Consider the following 20803-nt stretch of genomic DNA (forward strand, 5'->3'; position numbering starts at 1 on the left):
GGACCTCAATAGATCATCGAGTCCGACCCCCTTTTTATTAAGACATCTTTGTTCAGCGACCAAAAACCAAGTGCCGCGTCCTCAGCAGGTGCAAACTTCCACAGTGCCGTTGCAGTCAACCCCAGCCCAGTTGCCCTCCCAGAGGATTTGGCCCGCTAGCATCCTCCTCCTCTCCTTGCTCCAGCTGGGCTTTGCAAAATAAAGGTTCCCCGGTATTTTTAGGAGGCTTGCCGTGTAATGAGTTGGGAGTTTTATTCGTTACGGTGGAAAGATCCGGCACCACAAGACGGAGCTACTCTTTGAAGCAGCTCTGCGTTGGAGGTCTGTCAGGATGGTGCACCAGGCATTCCTGCGGGGAAGCTGCGAGCGGAGTTGCCATCATCCATGTCACTCACTCAGTCCCTCCGAGGTCCTTCTCCACCCGCGTGAGCACGCCATGCCTCTAAAACCACCTCTCTATTTACTGCATATCACTTCAGACTCTCTCCCAACTTCTACGGTAATTCACTTTCTTCCTTGATTTACAATCAACCGCATCTTTAATTGTCCAAAATGGTTTTAATTTTCTCGTCCACTTAGTTTCATGTTAATTTGATCCCTTCTTCCTCTGGCCATCTCCAGCTTCGTACCAGTCCCCCCACCTACCCTTTGCCTTCTCAATCATTTTTCAAACTAGAGGTTTCTTCCTAGATGAATTCAATAGCATCTTCTGTCTGGAGTTGCTTTGTGCTTGCCTCCTGGAGATTATTCAGCCATTCAGGAAATCCTAAAGCAGTTTGGACAACTCTGCAGAATGGCATCTTCTTCAGCAATGTCCCTACTGTAGTGCCTGTAGCAAGGAACCAGTTCCTGATGCTTCTAGCTTCCTCTGTGCTTTTGGGGTTTCACCACTTCAGAGTAAGTTACTGCAACATTACAGAAGTGTAAAGTGCACCAAAAGAATACAGGCGGAGACTTACCTTTAGCTTTAAGGACTATATATGTGGATTATGTATAGGAACTTGACTCTCCAGGGAGGAGTAGAAAGCCAGTGCATCACTGAGTGCCACTTAATGCCCTCCAAATAGTTTTATTTACAAAAAATTGTTACCTAAAAATAAAACAAATCAGAGACTCTCCTTTGCAACCCTGCCAGGGACTGGCAACCCCTGCAGCTCCACAGTGCATGGAAGTATTCTTCCTAGCTGCAATGGGTTCCAGTCTCTCCATGGCTAAGGCATATATAAATCTCATATTAGTTGCAATTAAACACCATTCCCTCCTTGCCTTTCGTCTAGGCTCTGGTGGTTTACAACTGCTTCTGCCAGTCAGTGACAGAGAAGATATATCCGTCCTTTCTGTGGTCAGGAGGGTATTATTTTAGCAACGGCTATGCTTTGGAAAAGGCCACTGAAAACAGTGGCTGGGTTTTCAAGGTAGGAAAAATAAATAAATTGGCTCTTTCAGTGTTAAGCTGAAGTTAGCAAAAACCAGCAGCAGATTTATAATGCTCTTTGCAATGAAATACAGTTTACTTTTGAATTGCATCTGTAACGTGTAATATCTCTATAGAGAAAGGCTGCGGCTAGCTAAAGAGAAAGGGCTGGTTTTAAAGTGAGACTGAAGACATTCGAGCAAGATTAAATTAGTGGCACAGGGGAAAATGGTTAGAGTTTAATAGATGCAGCAACACAAATGGAAAGGGTATTTCTTCCCACCCCCAACACACACAAAAGCACAGATATAGGAGCACAAAGGTAGGATGAAACAAAATCATTGAACAGAGCTATGTCATGATGAGGCTAATGTTACAGAGAGATGTAAAGTGCATGCATCTCTGATTTAGTTGGTCTATAAGGTGCAACCCTACCCTGCCTTCACGTTACGCAATCGCTGGTTTCTTGCACAGAATCACTGAAAATGAGGGTGGGAAGAGACCTTGGGAGGTCACATCAAGGCAGGACCAGCCCCAACTACATCATCCCAGCCAAGGATTTGTCTAGCCGGGTCTTTGAAACCTCTAAGGATGGAGACTTCGCCACCTCTCTGGGTACCTGTTCCAGTGCTTCACCACCCTCCTAGTGAGCAAATTCATCCTAATATCCAACCTCAACTTCCCTTGCTGCAACTTGAGCCCATTGCTCCTTGTCCTGTCATCTGCCCCCACTGAGAGCAGCCCAGCTCCATCCTCTTCACAACCCCACTGCAGGGAGGTGAAGGCTGCTATCAAATTCCCCTCGGTCTTCTCTTCTGCAGGCTCAATCAGCCCACTTCCCTCAGCCTCTCCTCACCAGTCCTGTGTGTGTCCCAGCCCCAAAATGCATGCTTCAAAGTACATTTTTCAGGTGCACTTTGAAGCATGCAGCATCCTTCCTCTGATCGTGCACTAAAGGCAGGAGAGTCCCAGTCCAGCAAAACATTGAAGCATATGCACAACTGCAAACACACGTGCAACTTAGGTTATCAATCCCCTGTCTTTCTTTGGGCTCAGTGTGGTACAAAATCTCATAGGTTCTGCACCACCAAGGACAGAGGGGCAGAGACTTGGCATGCTTCACACCTTGAGTTAGACGTATTGCTAGCTCAAACCAGGCCCAAAATATTAGTACTCCAAGACAATATCATTAGACCTGTGTCATCTACTAAGGGTTAACGTGAGAGACCTCGCTGGGGTTTCAACTGGGCAAGGTTTTCTGGATTGCAGCTTAAAGTCTTTTCATTTGCAGCCTCTTCTGCTGACCGGACTAAGAATTGCACGTGCTGTCCGTCAGCGGGCCGTAAAACTGTGCTAGGGAATGCAGCTGTCTCGGAGTTGTCACTAGTGTAATGGATTTGCAGCATAAACATTGGAAATTGTATGGTGATTAATACTGTCAAACAGAAGAGCATGTTACAATGAGATCCAGGATTTATTGTTGGATGCAAAGATAATAATATATCCTTGTTTACCTCTGTAATTAATGTAGTCCAAGAAGGGACCCTGGAAACCTTGCATCAGTAAGATTTATCTCCACTGAGTGAGATTACACTCAGATGTCACCATTCAAACAGTAATTGGTGCGTTTCATTAGAACATAATTGCAAAGGAGATTTGTATCAATGGCTGGCAATAAATAACATTGATAAATATTTTATTGTTAACCATGATATCTTCTGTGCATTTGCAACGCGCTCGCTGCATCTGCATTGTGCCAAGTATTATACATCATGTATTGTACATCAGGGGAGCTGGAAGTTACAATGTTCAGATTAAAAGTAGGGAGAAACTTTCTGTCTTAGCTGCTAGCTTTTGTTCCTTACTACTGACCTTTTCTACCTTTAAAATCTTGCTCTCTAGTCCCCTGCTTCTTTTACGTTTGGTTAGCTCAGCATCTCCCATCTCTCCCTCTTTCCTGGTCCAAATATTAGCAAAGTTTTTAGCTTGTTTCATGTGGGTGAAGTATTAATACAGATGCACCGCTGGGGAGCCCAGAGGGCAGTCGGGAAGGAGACAGAGGGTTAGGAGGCTTTTGGGAAATCACAGGATTTGGGATGAACTCATTGCTTTCTCTATGCCCAGCTGCAAAAATGCAGTGGGAACACCATGCAGAAGAGTCTGTGAAGGGTCTTGTCCCCCCACCCCCATTTGGGCTCGTCCACTTCTTTTTTTGCCATTAAAAGCAGAGCTCGTACATGGCAAAGGCTTTCAAAAAAGAACTAGATGTGATTCTCTTGAAGCAGAAATTACACTCAGGTTTCTGGGTGGTTCAGTAAAATTAACTTTGGATCGATGCGGGAAGATGCACACTGTGTTTCCTTCCATGGGTTCTTTGCAAGATCACCCCAAAATAATGGGATCGCAGAAACGAGGTGTTTTAAATGGGCAATGCCATTGATTGCAGCAAAACAAAGGAATTAAAACCGAGCACAAATGCTCAGCCCCAGGTGCTGGTTCATGGCTGGCAAATTGTTGCTGCTCTGTATTTATTTGCTAGCATAATTTACCAATGTAGGAGACATAAGCAAGCACAATGATAACAGCGGCTAATTTTATGCCCAACATGAAATCGGAGAGCTGGTCAGAAAGATACTGTAAGAAATAATTAGAAGCATTAGAAATAATGGCTCGCAGCTGCACTCGTACATGCTCTGTTCTCAGTCCACAGGTTTCTCAATGAAATTAAATTAACTCGTGTTGCCACACCACTGCTTCCTACGCTGATGACCTACGGAGAGCAAACTGGTTGTCCTCCATCCGTGCCGTGAGCTAGGACTGTTCCCTGTGCAAGGAAACCCCAGGAGGGGACAGGAAACTCTCGGTCCCTTGGAGTTTCTGCAGGGGCTTCAGGGCAGGAGGGCAAGGTAGCATTTCTGGGCCAGGTTCTGTTTTCACCGGACTGTTTTAATACTGGGGTGATGCTATTAGGATCAGCAAAGTGAGCCTTAGTAACTAACTCCAGAGCCCCCAACACAAAAACCCCCACAAAAAACCAGGTGTTGCCAACACAAGAGCTCTAGGATGGACTATGTAAGAGCGAGAGGAAACCATGGGCACATCTACATGTGTGCTTTAATGCACATTAGCCTATTTTAATGCATATTAAAGCATCACAAAAAAACTGTGCTCTTTAGTTAATGCGTATTAAAATAGGCTAATGCACATTTTTCGAGTACCTCACATTGGAGGGACTAGATTTAAAGTGCATTAGCTACAGTGCATTAATGAATGTGTAGACGCGCCCAGTGATGCTTTGTGGAGTCACTCTTCCCACCCCACTGATGTATGCTGAAGCTCCCATCGAGCTAGGAGGATCGGGATCCTACTTCAGGAACCAGACAGCCGCACGGGGAAACAAAACATGCATTTTGAATGAACAACGCGTTCGTCGCTAAATCATTTGCTTTCATTGTTCGTCCCCCAGTCGGTTCTGCTCTGGAAGCCAGCATTAGGTTTAAAAGCAGTGTGTTGTATTAATTGCTCGCTTCAAATGAAAGTATTCAGTAAACATTACTCCAACTCCCGGGAGCATAACTCCTCAGCTGCTTTCTTTGGTTTTGCATAGATTGTCAGCTCCTGGTTTAAAGACAGGTGTCTGAGGGATTCACTCAGGAAGTTAGAAATAAATACATTAAAATAACCCTCCTGCAGTGCTGCGCTCTGCAGACTCCAAGGAAATTGTATTAGGATGATTTCCTCGTCACCTGCACTGGCATAAAATGGGATAAAAAGCCTCTGCGGCCGAGTGGAGTCATCTCCAGCTTCAGATGGGGGTAAGCAAGAGGAGGATGAGCATCAAAGATGAGAATGAGAGTACAACCCCATTCTGTCCATGAGCACGTTTCTTTTCACTGAAAGAATGGTGCTTGGCAATTACATCATTTGCATTCATTAAGGATTTGCAAATCCTGGGCCTAAATATGATTTCCAGATGAGTGAAAAGGATGCAGCTTGGTTCATTCAACATGTGAAATACGATGGTAGGTGTCTGAGCCAACGATTTAGGGCAGCATAATGACTGCACTGGCTCAGCTCAAGGGTGGAAATAGTGATGGGCTGACCTCGAGCAGGAAAGAGTAGCTGGTTTGCCCTTGTCCTTACTAAGAGCAGTTCTCCTTGGGGCTCCGCACTGCTATGGGGCAATGTAGAGCAAAGGAACAGCCACTCTGTGTGGCTTTCTCTCCTATTAACACAACACAATTAGCCCGCACACTTCCTGATAATACGGTGTGTAATTCTGACCTGGCTCGGGGTTCGCACAGGCGTATCCAAGCTACATTAAACTGCCTGGCTCTGAGATCAGTGTAGCAGCCACAGCATGGAGGTCCACACAAGCTACAAAACCTGCCAAGGATCTTGGGTAAATCTTTGGGCCTGCATAGTAGGGAAGGGTAATAGCTACTGTTATTGTTACGGCATTAACGGGTGTGTCTACATGTGCACATTTACTGCGCAGTAACTAAAATTACTGCACGGGATGGGTGGTGTCTACAAATGCATGCATGTACGGCGCAGTAAATATGGCAACTTATGCCAGCTTGAGTGTAAAGTCTACACATTCATTAATGCACTGTGGCTAATACTTGCATCATGCATCATCTGCATCATGCAGGTATCAAATTTATGCTCAATTAGTTACTGTGCAGTAACGCACATGTAGACGCCTTACTGCACAGCAACACCGTGTGCGTGGACTGACTTGGAACTAACTTTTGTCCCAAATTGGTCCACACACACTGTTACTGCGCTTTAATGCCTGCACATGTAGACACCGGCCTAAACCCACTTAACTTACTGCGCAGTAAGTTTAACGTGATGTAAATGCACGTGTAGACGTGCCCACTGTGTCAGAGCTACATAGGTTAAAGTTAGCGGAGTACATTGCATCTTTGACTGCAACGAAGACATGCCCTTAGCTACTGCATGGTAAACAGTGCAAGTGCTTTGTTTGGACATCGGGCTTCACAGCACGGTAACGATCGCGGTTGTGTCATCTCGCAATAAAAGATGATCTTTATGTCACAAAACCGTTGTGAGCCAGGAGCAGAGGCTTCAGTACCGTTCAGATACCCCACTCAACAAAGCAAAAACCCTTGGGAGAAGAGTGCTTCTGAAAAAGCATGAGCTTATACTATCTGCCTTTCTAAAAGCCTGGTCTCATCCATGCAGGGTTTGACCAGGTGGGGACACATTTCCTATAACCCCTCTACAGGTGTGAACGGCTGAAATTTCCCCAGGGGCTGTTTGCTCCTTGTTAGATGTCTTCTTAGTAGTTTGCCATCTGAACAAGTGGATTTAACTAACATTTGTCAGCTGAGTCTGCAGGCAGGCACGGAAAGGAGACAGAGCCTCCTTCCTCGGGCACTTGTTCAGCAGCTTTCCCCGTTTTGTACCAGATGTCCTGGGTTTTTTATTATAATGATTTTTTGGGTCAGTCCAGAGCACAAGAGTTAGTTGATCCTTCTGGTCTTCATATGCTATTTTGCTCTCATCTGATTTATTCTTCAGTGGGCACGTCTACACATGCAATTAATGCTATTTGACTTTACTGCGCAGTAAATTTACTGCACAATAAATTTACTACCTGCATATGCAGGTGGGACATTTACTGCACAGTAAACTAATTTCCTGTGCCTGCACATGTAGGGGGTGATGCTTTACTGCACAGTAGATGAGTCTACTGCACAGTAAAGCATCTCATGTAGACCCGTGAATAGAAAAGCCACCTGATAAGCAGGGTAACAAATGTATTGAGACAGCTAAGACATCAAAGAAAGTCAAGCTGCTGTGTCGTAGGTGAGATCCTAGCTGCATGCCTGTGGTTCGCTTGGATTATATTATCCGTACATGTTCCAGTGTTTCACCAACTTGGGGGAAAAGAAGCCTGGGAACCACTGATCTAAAGACATCAGTAAATAGCAGGGTCATAATTGGAAGAGTGTCATACCGAGGCAGTGCTGGCCTCTTTTCTTTGAATTGGCTTCTTGACTTACAATAAACACACTAAAATGTATTCAACCCCCCCCGAATACTCTCTCAATACCAGCAGGAGCCCCATTTAATAACACGCCTTTCTTTTATATCGTTCTATATGCAAGAGCAGAGAAACAGCTCAAGTGACACTGCAAACACAAAAGGTTGCCAGCAGCACATTCACTAGTTGCCGGCTGCACTTGCTAGTTCATTTTCTCCGGCGGCGGCATTACTGCCTGCCCAGACGATTTCTAGATCAGTAGGGGGACTGCCTTGATGGTACTTGCATGGGGCGAAGTCACAATCCTGTTTTTGTGGCATCAAGTTTTGTTGCTTGGTCTAATGAGCAGAACAGATGGGAGAGCTGTTAAAGAAAGACCGGGTTTCCTATGTCCCTATAGCACAGGGAGGAAGGCAGGGATTGCAGCTCAATGGAGGGAAGAGAGGGGTTTAATACGTTGCCTTTGGCTGACAGAAAGGGTAGATCTTGACACCCGCGAGTCTTAAAAGCACAAACCTCAGTTACCTGAACCGAAGGAACCAGCTTTGTGACCTGATACTGCAGCAAGCTCATCGACCTCCGTATGTGGCCCATCCATCACGAGCGGGGTGCCCAGTGCCACACTGCTCCCAGTCCATACACAACTCAGGGAGCAAAGACTCCTTGAGCAGTAACATCTTTTGTCCCGAAACCTTGCAAGCTGTCACGTGCATCTGCTCTGGTGTTGCCACCTGTTAAATGAGCGCAGCCTTTGGTGCTGAAAAGGCTAAGTGAGCATTGCATGTACCGCGGACATTAGGATGCACGCTGCTGTGTGAGCGGTCAGTATGATGCCGATGGGGTGTGGGTAGGGTGGGGAGGATGCCTGAGCTTGCCTGGGGGACCAACCTGCTGATGGATCTTGGAACGCCGCTGCCACCAACAGCGATACCCGTGTTGTGCATTAGCATCTCCAGCGCTCCCAGCAGGGCTCTGGCTCAGGCCCTCCACGCTCTCCAGAGGCACCTTGTAGCGGGGGATCAGGCCTTGTGAGAAGACCACCTCGGCTATAACACCAGCATGATCCCTTTCTACTCTGTTGCAGACTCGAGTCGCCTACACGCGCGCTGGTCATGGAGGCTCCGAAAGGCATCGAGATCAACGCGGAGGCCGGCAGCTTGGAAGCCACGTGCAGGACGGAGCTCAGGCTGGAATCCAAAGATGGAGAGGTAGGGAAGGAGAGAGCAAACGCTACTGCAAAGCCAACCTGTACGCTGGTCTCGGGGAGACTCGTCCCCTCCCAATGTGCTTTGCAAATCTATGGGGCCCAGCTGTTTAGAAGCACTGGTAAGGTGCGTCTGACCGGTTTAATTCTCTGTAGCGAGGACAGACCGCCTCCTATGCAAACCAGCTTCACTCCATGGAGAGAGCAAAGACGATCCATTATTTTCAAAGTGCTCAGGTTATAGCGGCGGTTGTACAAGCAGATTTATGCAGCTGTTGGACCACACAAGGCTCCTAAATTCTCTGTTTTGGTGTCACTTTAAAGCAAGATTTACACGGGTTACGTAATTAAATCCTATATCGTGCATTCTGCTTTAAGAAGAGCTTAATTCACCTGTATTGATCGGCAAAACTTTTGCAGCCTGGCTGATGTCTTTATGTTGGAGGGGAAAAGAGTTTGGTGGCTACATTCGGTGACTACCAAAAGAAAGGAAGGGTTGGCAAGGTGGGAGAAAGCCTTGCCACAGAGCCAGCAGAGCAAACAGGGCCAGAGGTGGGCTTCTGAGATACGCATAGAGGTTGGATTCAGCCCTCGGGCCTCATTTTTTACTCCACAATGTAATGAATAGACAAAAAACCCAGTCCCAAAAACCTCCCCTGGGGCCCATCCAATGTCCAGCGAAGTCAATGGAAGGACCTACAGATGAATACTTGATCCTTGCAGGAGCTGGGTCTAGGTACTCAGGGGCTTTTGTGTTGCAAGCATCACATTTTAAGATCAGAGCTATCATCCCAGGCCCTGCTTTTGCAGATGGGTGGGCCTTTGCAGGGTGCAAACCCAGACTGGGCCAACAAAGCCAACCCTGATACTCATCTCCCTGCTCTAAGTAGGCCCAGAAGCTGTCGCCGTAGCATGCATAACACCTGTTTGCTTTTAAAATGCACCAGCACACCCAGCAGCCCATGACATTAGCTGGAGCCCTGCATTGCCAGTATACCGCATTTATCCATGCAGCAGCAGAGCACCTTGCACTGGTGCACTGGTTGGCATAACTCGTGTCTGCCACGTGTTTGTTCTCCCCTCCTTTCCCTTAGGGGAGAAGTCTGTGCAGTGCAGTGCTTTGGTTTTGGAGTATTGTAAATAGACCTAAGTGCTGCAGATGTCTCTACCATGAGTGATTGCCATTTATACTGGAAATGCCCCCCGGGTTGCCAGGCTGTTCAGCACAGGATGAGCAGGGAACCCCCAAACAGAACCAACCCAGTAAGGTCACCGGGGAAGATTAGGACCAACAGAGGAAGGGGAGAGGCTTGGGAGACAGAGGTAACACGCTCACCCCGTGCTATCCCAACCACCGCTATTTCCACACGGACCCCAATGGCCCGAGCCGTTCCAGCATCTCTTTCCAGGGAAAGTTTTTACAACTCGTGATTAAAACGTACGGTTCATCCCTAACACTGCTTCTCTCTCTCTCTCTCTCTCTCTCTCTCCTCCTCTCACACACATTTCAGATCACATTGGACTCTGCAAAAATCAAACTACCTAAATTGCCTCAAGGGTTTTACTCCACGACAGGATCCAGGCAAAAAATCTACGAGCTGTGCGTGTGTCCCAACGGGAGGTTATTCCTGTCTCAGGCCGGGGCCAGCTCCACCTGCCAGATAAATACAAGCGTCTGCCTTTGAGAGACAATGCGCGGTGGGCACTGCAGGCAGCGCATGGGCCTACGGCTGGTCTCAGAGATAGCAGCTGCCAACTATTTTTACTAGAACACAGAAAGCCTATCAAAGACTTTTTTTGTGTGTGCGTGCGCGTGTGTGAATATATATATATATATATATAAATATATATATAAAATTATATATATATATCCTCTGTGTAAAATGATGTTTCAGTACAAGGAATCCCAGGGTGACCCTGTGACATATATGTAGTGTCCCACTTTTCCCCCATACTCAAATTTATCAATGCAGACCGCTGGATTCAGTGCTCCCCAGACTTTTCCATATTAGTACACATAGGGTGTGTCAACACGTACAAGTAATGCTATTTGGCTTTACCGTGCAGTCAATTTACTACCTCCATATGCAGGTAGTAAATTTACTGTGCAGTAGACTAATTTACTGTGCAGTAAACACATGCACGTGGAGATGGTGACGTTTACTGCACAGTAGATTAGTCTAGTCTGGTATCTAGTGTAGACACAGCCTCTGATGACTGTCCCTTGTTAATTCTGTTCTGGGAGCAATGGGAATGAGGTCTGATTAAGATGACTGGCATCCTATTAGCAGCCTAGGAAGGGAGAACAGCATCTCTGATTATATTTGCACTTTGAAAGTCAGTGGCGTCAGAAAAAAACCAGAATGGCTGGCAACGCAGTGCAAATTGCCCCAGCGGCTCCAAGGAGCCTGTGTTTATATTAAAAAGGAAGAGAGTGCAATTTAAAGTAGGACAGCTTAGTGGCAAGATTTTGTCCTAACACATAGGAAGCGTGTGCTTCGTGCCCAGAACCACCGCCCCTTGAGAAGAGAGGATGTTAGCCCTGGTCCTGCTCTCCTTCATGTGAAAGGCAAAACTCGCTTTGACATAAAGGACGGTGGACCATGCCCATGCAGGGTAGCGTCCTACATGATTCAGGGATGTTTGCAGGGATCCCCTCCAGTCTTTCTTAGCCAACAGGGGCATACAAAAGTTAGGGGGATTTAATAGGTATGTAGTAAGCAATGTCACTGGCTGGGGGGGGAAAAATCAAAAGCTAATTGGAATTATTCTGCATTGACGATCTCTGCCATCGTGTTAGGTTAGCTGTTTATCAGCTGCAAAGGTAACCTAGCATGGCTGTCGCATCACCTTATTCACAAACTATGCTTTTGTTTAAAAATATAGGGAAAGACGACTGCAAATGTTCAGTCAACAGGTGTCCTGCTCCGCCCTACACCGCCTGTCTGGATGTCCCAGGTTCTGGCTAATGCTTCTTTTCCGTAGCTACGCACACCTGGCAAAGGTGAGACGATTTAAGATTTGGACAAAAGCCTACCTGCAAGGCATTCAAAAGAAAGGGGTTATCCAAAATTGCTGCCTTTTCATAAGAAGAATCTGAGGTCACTCCCACTTTATGCAGATGGAAAATATCAGAGATGCTGATTAAGAAAGAAATTTTTTAAGTGTTTTATGAGTGTTGCAACAAAGCCAGACCGCTGAAAAGTCAGGCTGTTCGGCTCCGGGTCCTTTAGGACTCGAGCCTGAAGAGCGGGTTTGGACCCATCGCTAACTCCCCAGTACATTTTCAAAAGCGCTCCAGTCCCACTGGCTTCCACGGGGACCTTGTCTCCTAAGTCACTTAGATGAGTTTGAAAAATATCACCCTCAAGCACACCCCTAATCATAGGGAAGGTGAGCTGATGGGCCACAAACAGATTTCTAAGCTAAACATAGCCAAAAAAAGAGACGCTGTCACCACTTTCTAATTAAGCCATTTGCTTGGGGGCTTGAGAGTATGAAATTCTGATTTTCTCTTTTCAACAGACATTTAGGAGCTGGTCCAAAGTCAGTGGAAACGCTTCGGTGCTCTTCTCCCGACTTGAAGTGGACGGTGTTGGCTAACAAAGGCGCCAATCATCCGTACCCTTCCTAAAGGTTAAAGATTTGGAGTTCTCCATTTTTCCTAGTGATGCCGTTAGGTTAATTAACGAGTTCAAACCATTTGTTATCTATTTATTCCTGTAATTATTATGTCCAAGTCAACATTGCAATGCAAAGGGTCACCCAGGATAACGATTGTATTGGGACACGGGACTATACCATCTCTGTTCAAAGAGGGGGAATTGTGCCTATGCCTTAAGTCAATGCACTCAGCAAGGAGAAGCACATCATATTTATCTTGTTATTCAAATGAGTTGATTTGGGGGGAGGGAAGGGGAGGGGAGGGTTGGTTGGTTGAAGGGGAGGGTGGGTGTTGTCAACCGATGTCATGGGATCTGGTGGTGCAGCGTCAAGCAGAACAGACGAAGCCCACGACGCCTGCGGGGCAATTACAGACTTTTACCGTCTTCAATTTAGCGCCTGACTGTGTTTGTGACCTCCGGGACCATCGGCCCGTTCGTAGTCCCCGGTGGAATCCATTTACCGCTGCATTTGTTATTTAACACGTCATGTTACACTGGGACCGCGGTTTTCCATCCTCCGATTCGGAAGCCAGTGGGTGCACCTGGTGGTAATGAGGTTTGCAGAAACCGTGCTCCTTGCAAAGTACTGGCCGTCTCGGGCTGTGCTCCCGCAGGGCTCGTAGCACTAGTGAAAGGTGCCGGGTCGCGGACCAGAACCGGCTCTGCAAGAAATAGGGCAGCGTCCCCTTCTCAAGGTTGTGCTGCCGGCACGCCCAGCTCTGCAGGAAATGGAGAGTAGCTCAGTGTGTCCTTGCTCTGCTCCGCACTTTAGTGCCAAGTGTCGTGATGGTTTTCGCGGCGCAGCTGCTGGGAAGTCTGAGCATCCTTCCCGCGGCACAGAACGGCCTCGAGAGCCGTCTCTCCTTTGCTTCTCTGGGCTGGACTGGGATAGGTAGGGAAGGGGGCCCTGAGCATGGCTTCTGCTACCAGAAAGGCTCTTGTTTGGCTGCAGCCCCTTGGCGATAGATGGATGCATCTTCATTTTGTAAAGGGGCGCCTGGATGTTTAGATGCCCATTTGTGTCAGATTTCACCCTGGTAAACCCCATGGGCGATGCCCCTGCTCCCCACCGTGCAGATGCACACGGGGCCACCCAAGCCTATAGGACCCATCAGACCAGTGCAAGCAAGACACGCCAGCTGCTGCAACACAGCAGGGAGCGATGCAGCTAGCATCCCATCCTGCTGCCTTTGCTTCTAGCCTGGGTGAGAGCTAGGTCGAGCGGCACGTCCTTCACCCAGGCTTTTTAATGGAGCTGCAGCAGGATGCCTCGACTCTGCTGCCACCACATCCCGCACGCACCTCGCTTCAATCCTTGAGCAGGGCCTACGAGGTGCCACGGGCCGTGTGTTGGCCCTTTGCAAAGTGGGGCAGGTTCTCCAGGAAGAGGGAGGGACCTGCTTTGAGCGTATGCCCGTCTGCAGTTCCCGACACAGCAATAGCCTTGCACCGCAAAACCATAAAGACCTAGTGTTGCAGAATCAATAAGAGAAAAAAAGGTGCCCTGCACAGAGAGGACAGGTGGTCTAGGATGCAAGGTGCATCCGTAGCAAACCATGCACACCTGCATCTCGCGGAAAGCATGTTTCATTTGGGGGTCCCCTTTCTAGCACATGTTTTGAGCCAAGCCACAGCTGTATTAATGGAAGCCACATGCCCTAAGGGATGCTCACGCAGCAGCCTTCAGGTTTAGCATTTTGTTGGAACGAGAAAGTGCACGAGCTGACCAATGTCATGTCTCTCTTCTCTCGAGTTGTATTCACCTCCCATCAATCCCTGCCTGCTCCCGTGATGCGTGTGTGTGTGGGTGAGGTTGTTCTTTACTGCATAACAGTGGAAACGTTATGCTTAGCCAGAGAGAAACTATTCTGTGGTAGTGTTTGGTATGGTGAGGAATCTCCGGTCCAATCTAGCCAATAGTCCTGGAGTATGGAGGGTTCGGTGTCGTGCGGCACTTGTCGGTTGTACAGTACAACCTGATCTTGGGTTTGCATTTTCATTGTACAAGCTGGTTGCTCCCCTGAGCTACTTGCACCCTAAGATCTCACCACTCACAATGGTCTCAGCTCCTATTTTATACACACGCTGACTGCCCGTGCTAAAGAGCTGCAAGCCCACAGGCTAGTATACTTATGCATCAGGCCGACAGTTGTGTGCAGATGTCAGCATTTTCCTATTTGTTTCTCTCAAATAGCTTATTCCCATCACTCATCAGAAGGAAAGGGGGGATGCATGCTTCTGTTTCTGGTGAAGTCAATGGGAGATATATCTTGGACTTCTGTGCCTGCAGATGCACCCACCCCAGCGAGGCCAGCGAGTGTCTGCCAGCCAGGGCAGCCGTGCAGCACTGAGCTCTGATGCTGCAGTGTAGGCAGCCCTGCACATCCAAAATGCTTTAAAAGGCCAATCAAGGAAGTGTGTTACTAATGAACACTAAAGATAAACGCTCTTATTTATTGTAACTCGTGACTTCATAGGGCCTCAGTAACATGCTGCATTTTGCTTTAAAGTCCCAGCATGCGTCTTCACACCACTATCTTATCCACATTTCTTATATGACCCATCTGCCGTAGAAATAGGTACGTCAGGCTGGTCGTAAAAAGTCAAACAATTTTGCCATTGGCAATCAGAGTTCCCAAAACTGGCTAGATGTCTCAGCTTTTCTTTTTTTAAATGTATATTATCCAGCGGTTAGCATAACAGCTGGGGTGAGCGTTTAAATAAAACCATAGTGCTAAAAGAACCGTCATCCATGCGACTATCGTGCGAGTTTGCGTGTGTAGTAACCAAGCTAACGCTTAATGAATTGGTCTGTAATCCTCCGAGTTAGTGCACCCCTTGAATGACCGGTGTTAGTGTAAGGGGTGGGCTTTTGTTTGTTTGCATTGCCACGTGCAAGTATGGCTTTAATTGTGGCATCGTAAAAGGGAGCGAGTCTCAGACCAAAGAGTTACAGAAGTTCAGCCCCTCCACATGAGTTCACTGTAGGATGATTACTGGATCGTGGCAGTCAAAGCATGTCAGAGTTCGTTGCGTAGCAGAATAAAGCAAAGGAGAAAACTTTTAACTGCTGAGTTAACAGGGAAAGAAAGTAACATGAGGATCTTTGATGTGCAGGAGGCAGAAACACTGAAAGAAGAAATACAGCATTGGAGAGGATTGTTTGAAATCATGGCATTTCTTGGAGCGGAGGGAGACAGTGCTAGCAGCGGTTCTTTGAAGGGCACTCTCGCCTTTCAGTCCTGAACCTTTGCCATCTAAAACTGTCCTGTCCGGCAAACGCACTGAATTCTCATTTTAAAAAGCACGGCATACTCTTTTCCTGCAGGAAAGGGGAGAAATTCAAAAAATCCAGGACCAAATATGCAACGTGAATGGGGAGGGGAGAGAGAGGAGGGGAAACTAAAATCTGCTGCGTGGAAGCAGAGAGCTTTCATGTACAAGATGTTTGCAACCTGCTTTCTGCTACCGCTATAATTCCTGGAGGGAAGTCAGCATCCTGGATACGTGCAGGAAATGGATAACCTTCTTATAGTTCAGCGGCATCCAGCGCCTATGATTTTCTGCCACAACCCTACTATTAAGGAAGTAGCAGCATACTACCTATTCAGAGAAGTCTAGAATTTCCTTTGAAGCATCTGAGCTCTTTCAGAGAAGGCGAGTTATTTGGTAGTTTGTAAATCGGCATTAAAAATTAAAGGGATATGTCCACCGAGAAGCAAGAGACTAGCTATTTGTCTCCCGCTTAGCTCCACTTTATCTTTCGAGAGGCGAGCATGAATATCAGAAAGAGAGGTTTGTGCAAAGACATTACATTTGCATTGTGCCACGCTAGCAAATGCTGAAGGTAAAGACGTGTAGCCGTAGAAAATAGACCCCTTTTCTGGAAAGATAAGAAACACGCTTTGGAGCCTTTCAACATATTCTCCCCAACTGGAAAGTTTCGCTGTTTCTAACAACATTAGCCATTGTAGGAATAAGCCTCGCAAAGCAAATGTCATGTGCATCTTTGCATGTAACAGGAATTTAAAATTGCATTACGCTCGCATTTTCCCCGTTCAAAAGGCATAACCACTGATAAGAGATAAAATACTCTGAAGCCTGCTGCTGTTCACTAAATGTATTATCACTTTCTAAAGCTCTGTGGTTCCTATGGTCCTTTAAAGATTTCCTCGCAGCAGAGTCCTTGAAATATCTCGAGGCAGGCTGGATGATAGGAGTAGAAAATAAAACGTGGCTGTTCTGGGGGTCTCCCGCACTTCATTAGTTCTGGATATTTTGTCCTCCGAGTGCTCATATAGTAGCTGGAAACAGAGCAGGGAAATCAGCACACTTCTTTGAGAGCCTACTGATTGTATTTTCACCCGGGTCCTCCTCTGGGTTCGTGCAGCCCCATCCACGCTGCACATGGATGCTCTGATTGATGTACCAGCTCATTTGATGCTTTGGCAGCATTAATGACGTGCCCGATTATACGTATGTGCAGCTGATCAGGTATCAATAGCAACGGTACTTACTGTGCACTGTTCTCACTAGCCATTTTACACACCTCAAGCATCAGCATTAAAGCCAGAAGGTGCAACAGGGCCCGTTATTAAAGCAAACTCTGCTTTCGGCTCTAATGAAACATGGGAAAATGCAGTCCCCAGGCAGCAGGCAAAAGACAGTCGGCCTTGTCCCATCAAAACTAGTGAGGGTGGGAGCCTTTTTTCCCCTTTTACTTGCATCTTCATGGGTCATCCCTTGGAGAGAGAAGCAGGAGAGAGGCTGATGTTGGGGGAATGTGCTGTTGCAGCCGAAACCCTTCTCCGGGTGTCAACAGCACGTGCACGGTTTGCTTCAATGGGGCCGTGACGATTTGCTCCAACAGAGAGAAGGAGACCTTTGCTCCCAATCTAAGCCACAGCCTACGCTCCACGGCACCGGCATGAACCAAAGCAGTCACTTTGAACAAGGCAGGCCAAGCAGCTAGCACTAGTCTCTCCCCATCAGTCGCCTCCCTCTCAGCTTGGCCCCGTTGAGGAGCAGCTTGGCTTGGTATCCGAAAAAAATCACGCCGTGTTCATTCTGCTTTCTTCCACATCGCCCACAAGAGCCAGGCTGGCAGGGGGGGTTTAGCTGACAGTCGTGTAAATAATGCATGAGGCGGAGGGAGCTTACGCCGGGATCTTCTGCAGCTATTTTGGCTGCGCTGCGCCGACCAGGGTAAGAACTGTGGGTTTCGGTCCAATTCTGCAGCATTTACCAAGAGCAGCTCTTGCACGGCAGTCTGCCTCGGGTGGATTATCTCTCTTTGCCCATTTGCTTGCACGCAGCAACTTGAGAGAGCAAATGCTGCAGGCCAGAAGGCTGGGTTGCTAACCCGTGCCCTTTACTAAACGAATGAATTATGATGTGGAAGGCTCATGGGGAGCAGATTTGAGCAGTGATCGGCTGCCGTTTCTAATCAAACGAGGCCTGAGTCCACATCTGGATTCATGGCCGAATCAGACCCTCTCCAGGGGGCTGCTGTAGAGGGCCACAGCTGGAGCCAAACTTGGTGGAAGTGTAGGGGACAGGTGGGAAAGGGAATCGGAGCCAGTGTCCTGGTTGCACCCATGTTCTGGCCACGGCCACGCTCTGTTTTAATAATTTGCCTTGTATGAACGCCAGTACTTGAGCGCCCATTGATCTATTCCTGTTAATCCAACAAAAAGCTTTGCAGTGGTAGCAATGACAGCAGAGCCCTCCGCTCAGCAAACCTCCCTCATGTAGAAATGCAGCATGGGCCAGATGCTAGAGCAGTTTTTCCATCTGTGACAGTAAAGCGCATCGTCTGACCTCTATTTTGATCACCACCGATGACCTTGATGGCGTAGATAGGGCAGAGCGAATCGGAAGTCTCGTCGCGGGTCTCATTACAAAATTCAGATTTGTTTTGCTTTTTTTTTTTTTTTTCTTTTAATTTATGTGTGTGTGTGTGGGTGTGTGTGATCACGTGGGAAAAGATAAAGCTTTTTTTGTATCAATTAACATCAATCCTTGCACACACTATGCAAAATTTTGTAAGCATTGCAATAATGCTATGAAGTACACAAGGAACTATTTTAACTTTATTACACTTTCTGTATAAAAAAAAAAAAGAAAAGAGACATTTGTATTTAAATGATTTCAACTGCAATCTTGTAAAATATATTAATAAAATAATGATTGTCAAGAAGGGAAGAGATTTTTTTTTTGTTTGATTTTATCATGGCCGTGGTGAACCTAACTTCTTTGCCGGACCAGACGCGGGGTCCAACTATATCAGTGTCCTGCCTCGGAGCTGGTAGCAGCAAATACTTTGGGCAAGAAAACCGACAGTAGGTAGTTATGAGAAAACCTGCCTTCGGGCCGGCGTGAGAGTTTCTATCACTTCCAGAACGAGGGGGTCTTTATATCCTAACAGAACAGCCCTGCATGCTCTCGTTATCCAAATAAAGGTCCGGTCCTATTATAAAGCTTGCTAACCGTGTCTTATGGCAATGCGTTTCAGATGCCACCTGACAAAAAAAATAGAGTTTCCTTTTCCTTTTTCCCCAGTTTTAAATTTCCTTCCCGTCACTTTTGCAGCGTCCCTGTAGTCCGAGGAAGACTCTCTCCCGTTGCAAGGATGAGATGTGTTGAGAGAAATCGCCGTGGAGTTTAGTCGCTTCTCAGCGGGCTGCGGAGATGGGATAAAATCATCCCCGCAGTTTTAATGATCCAACCTCTTGCTTTTCAACGGCTGACTAAATAGATGTTCGCGGGCGACTCTTCACGTTCCGTGCAAACACTTGTCAAGAAAATCATCTTAGCTGGAATTGCTTTTGCAATGTGAAATTGTTCTCAACAGATTTTGCCCACAAGCGAAAGGGCTGATTGGCGCTCATTATCGGGAACGGTGGCGAGAGCCCAGCCCACTTTCAAACCATGCGTGCCGTCGAGATGGAAAACGAAGGCCGCTCTAATCAGCATAGCCGTGGGAGACCCTGAATTCATAAGATGTTGGAGTGGGTTGGCCACATAAGCACATCTATTCTCTAGGTCATTCTGCACACACCCATCTCCCATTTCTGGACCAACTGGAGCAGAGACGAGTTGCTAGTGAACTTCAGTTACTAACCCTAACTATTCAGGTGGGGTTTTTCCCCTTTTTTGCACCCTGTAAAAATGTCCAAAACCAGTCAAGAAATGTACATTTTGTATCAGTTGTGGCTGTAGCTGTGGTTCCTTATCCCATTCAAGTTGGCAGTGTACACTCACACCCTAGTATCTCCAATGCCAAACAGTGCCCTAAATTTTGCATCCCACAGGGAAGTCGTACACAACGCTTGAGCAAGCTTCATGATTAAAATAGGAGTCAATATGTTGGGGGGGTTTTAACAGCCCAAGGAGGAACCTGACTGTAAGACATTTAAAACATTCAGCCCACGCTGCCGGGACGCTCTAACACAGGGGTTGGCATTCATACATTTTTAGAAGTCCGCATTGGTGAATAGCTCCGCGGAGCAGAACCAGCCCCAGCCCTGGCTGCCGTTAAGCTTGTGTTTTATCAGCCGTGGTATTTTTACTACACCTACGGGAGAATTTTTCCCTCCTTCCAGGCTTTGTTTTCAGTCGTAGAAGAAAACACAGCGATGTAGTCAGAAAACATACCAGCCGCCTCCTCGCTCAGGCATGCTTGCTGCCATCTGGTTTGCTTCACCGAAAGTACGTGCAGGGAGAGGAGAGCACAAAATCTCTCTTAAATCTCTCAAAGCACCTCGCTCCAGTTTGCTTTTTGCTCCTCTCATTGCACATCCCATGGCACGGCTCGCACGTTCACCATGCACCTGCCAGGACCAGCCAGCCCCCGGCTCCTATCTCTCCGGGTCTGGATGTGACACTTTTAACCCGGTGCAAGAAAGAAGCAGGCGTGCAATGCAGAGCCCTGCCTTGGTGCAACAGAGTCAAGCGCGTTGCAGAACTGCCCCAAGAGAAAAGGCGTGGGGCAATTGTCGTCTGTCCACAATTTGCACGTGCTCTCTGCCCAATTTGCTGCTCTGCTTTCTAGGGGCCACATGCTATAATTACTGCCTGCTGAGTGCAGCTAATTACATTATCAGTCTCTTCCGAATCCCTATGTGATTGGCATTGATGTACGAAGGTGCACCAGTGTGAACGTACAGTGTGCCCGGACCCTTGTAATACCGTGCTCTACTTATGAAGCAGGATGGAAAACTAGTCTCTTATAAAACAATGCAAATACACGTGACACAATAATGGCCTGGTGCAGCTAAATGACCTTAGGGTGCCTGTCCCTTTCTCGTCCTTTCCCACCCCCGGAGCCGATACCCACAGCGCACCCACGGCGGTAAGGGGGAAGAAGGGGGATGCTCTCCTCCCACCCGCTTCAATCCAGGACCTTTTCTCTCCCCACCAGCACTCACCCAGGAGGGCGAGTGCGTGAGGTTTCGACTCCTCCATGCTGCAAGTTCCTCAAGCGCAGGCCTGATGCCAGGTTA

The 20803-nt window shown here is 47.4% G+C and overlaps 1 protein-coding gene across 3 annotated transcripts in view; it reads left to right on the top strand.

Moving 5' to 3' along the window:
• SGCD (sarcoglycan delta) overlaps window positions 1-11614 on the top strand; it is a 496907-nt gene extending 485293 nt beyond the window's left edge. For all 3 annotated transcript variants that reach the window (XM_059712937.1, XM_059712938.1, XM_019475988.2), the window contains 2 exons: window positions 8515-8638; window positions 10146-11614. In XM_059712937.1, coding sequence (XP_059568920.1) covers window positions 8515-8638; window positions 10146-10319 — 298 coding nt within the window. In that variant the 3' untranslated portion in view covers window positions 10320-11614. The remainder of the gene's footprint in view (window positions 1-8514; window positions 8639-10145) is intronic.
• The last annotated feature ends 9189 nt before the right edge of the window (window positions 11615-20803 follow it).

Source organism: Alligator mississippiensis, chromosome 9 (genome assembly GCF_030867095.1).
Source record: "Alligator mississippiensis isolate rAllMis1 chromosome 9, rAllMis1, whole genome shotgun sequence".
NCBI classification, from domain to species: Eukaryota; Metazoa; Chordata; order Crocodylia; family Alligatoridae; genus Alligator; species Alligator mississippiensis.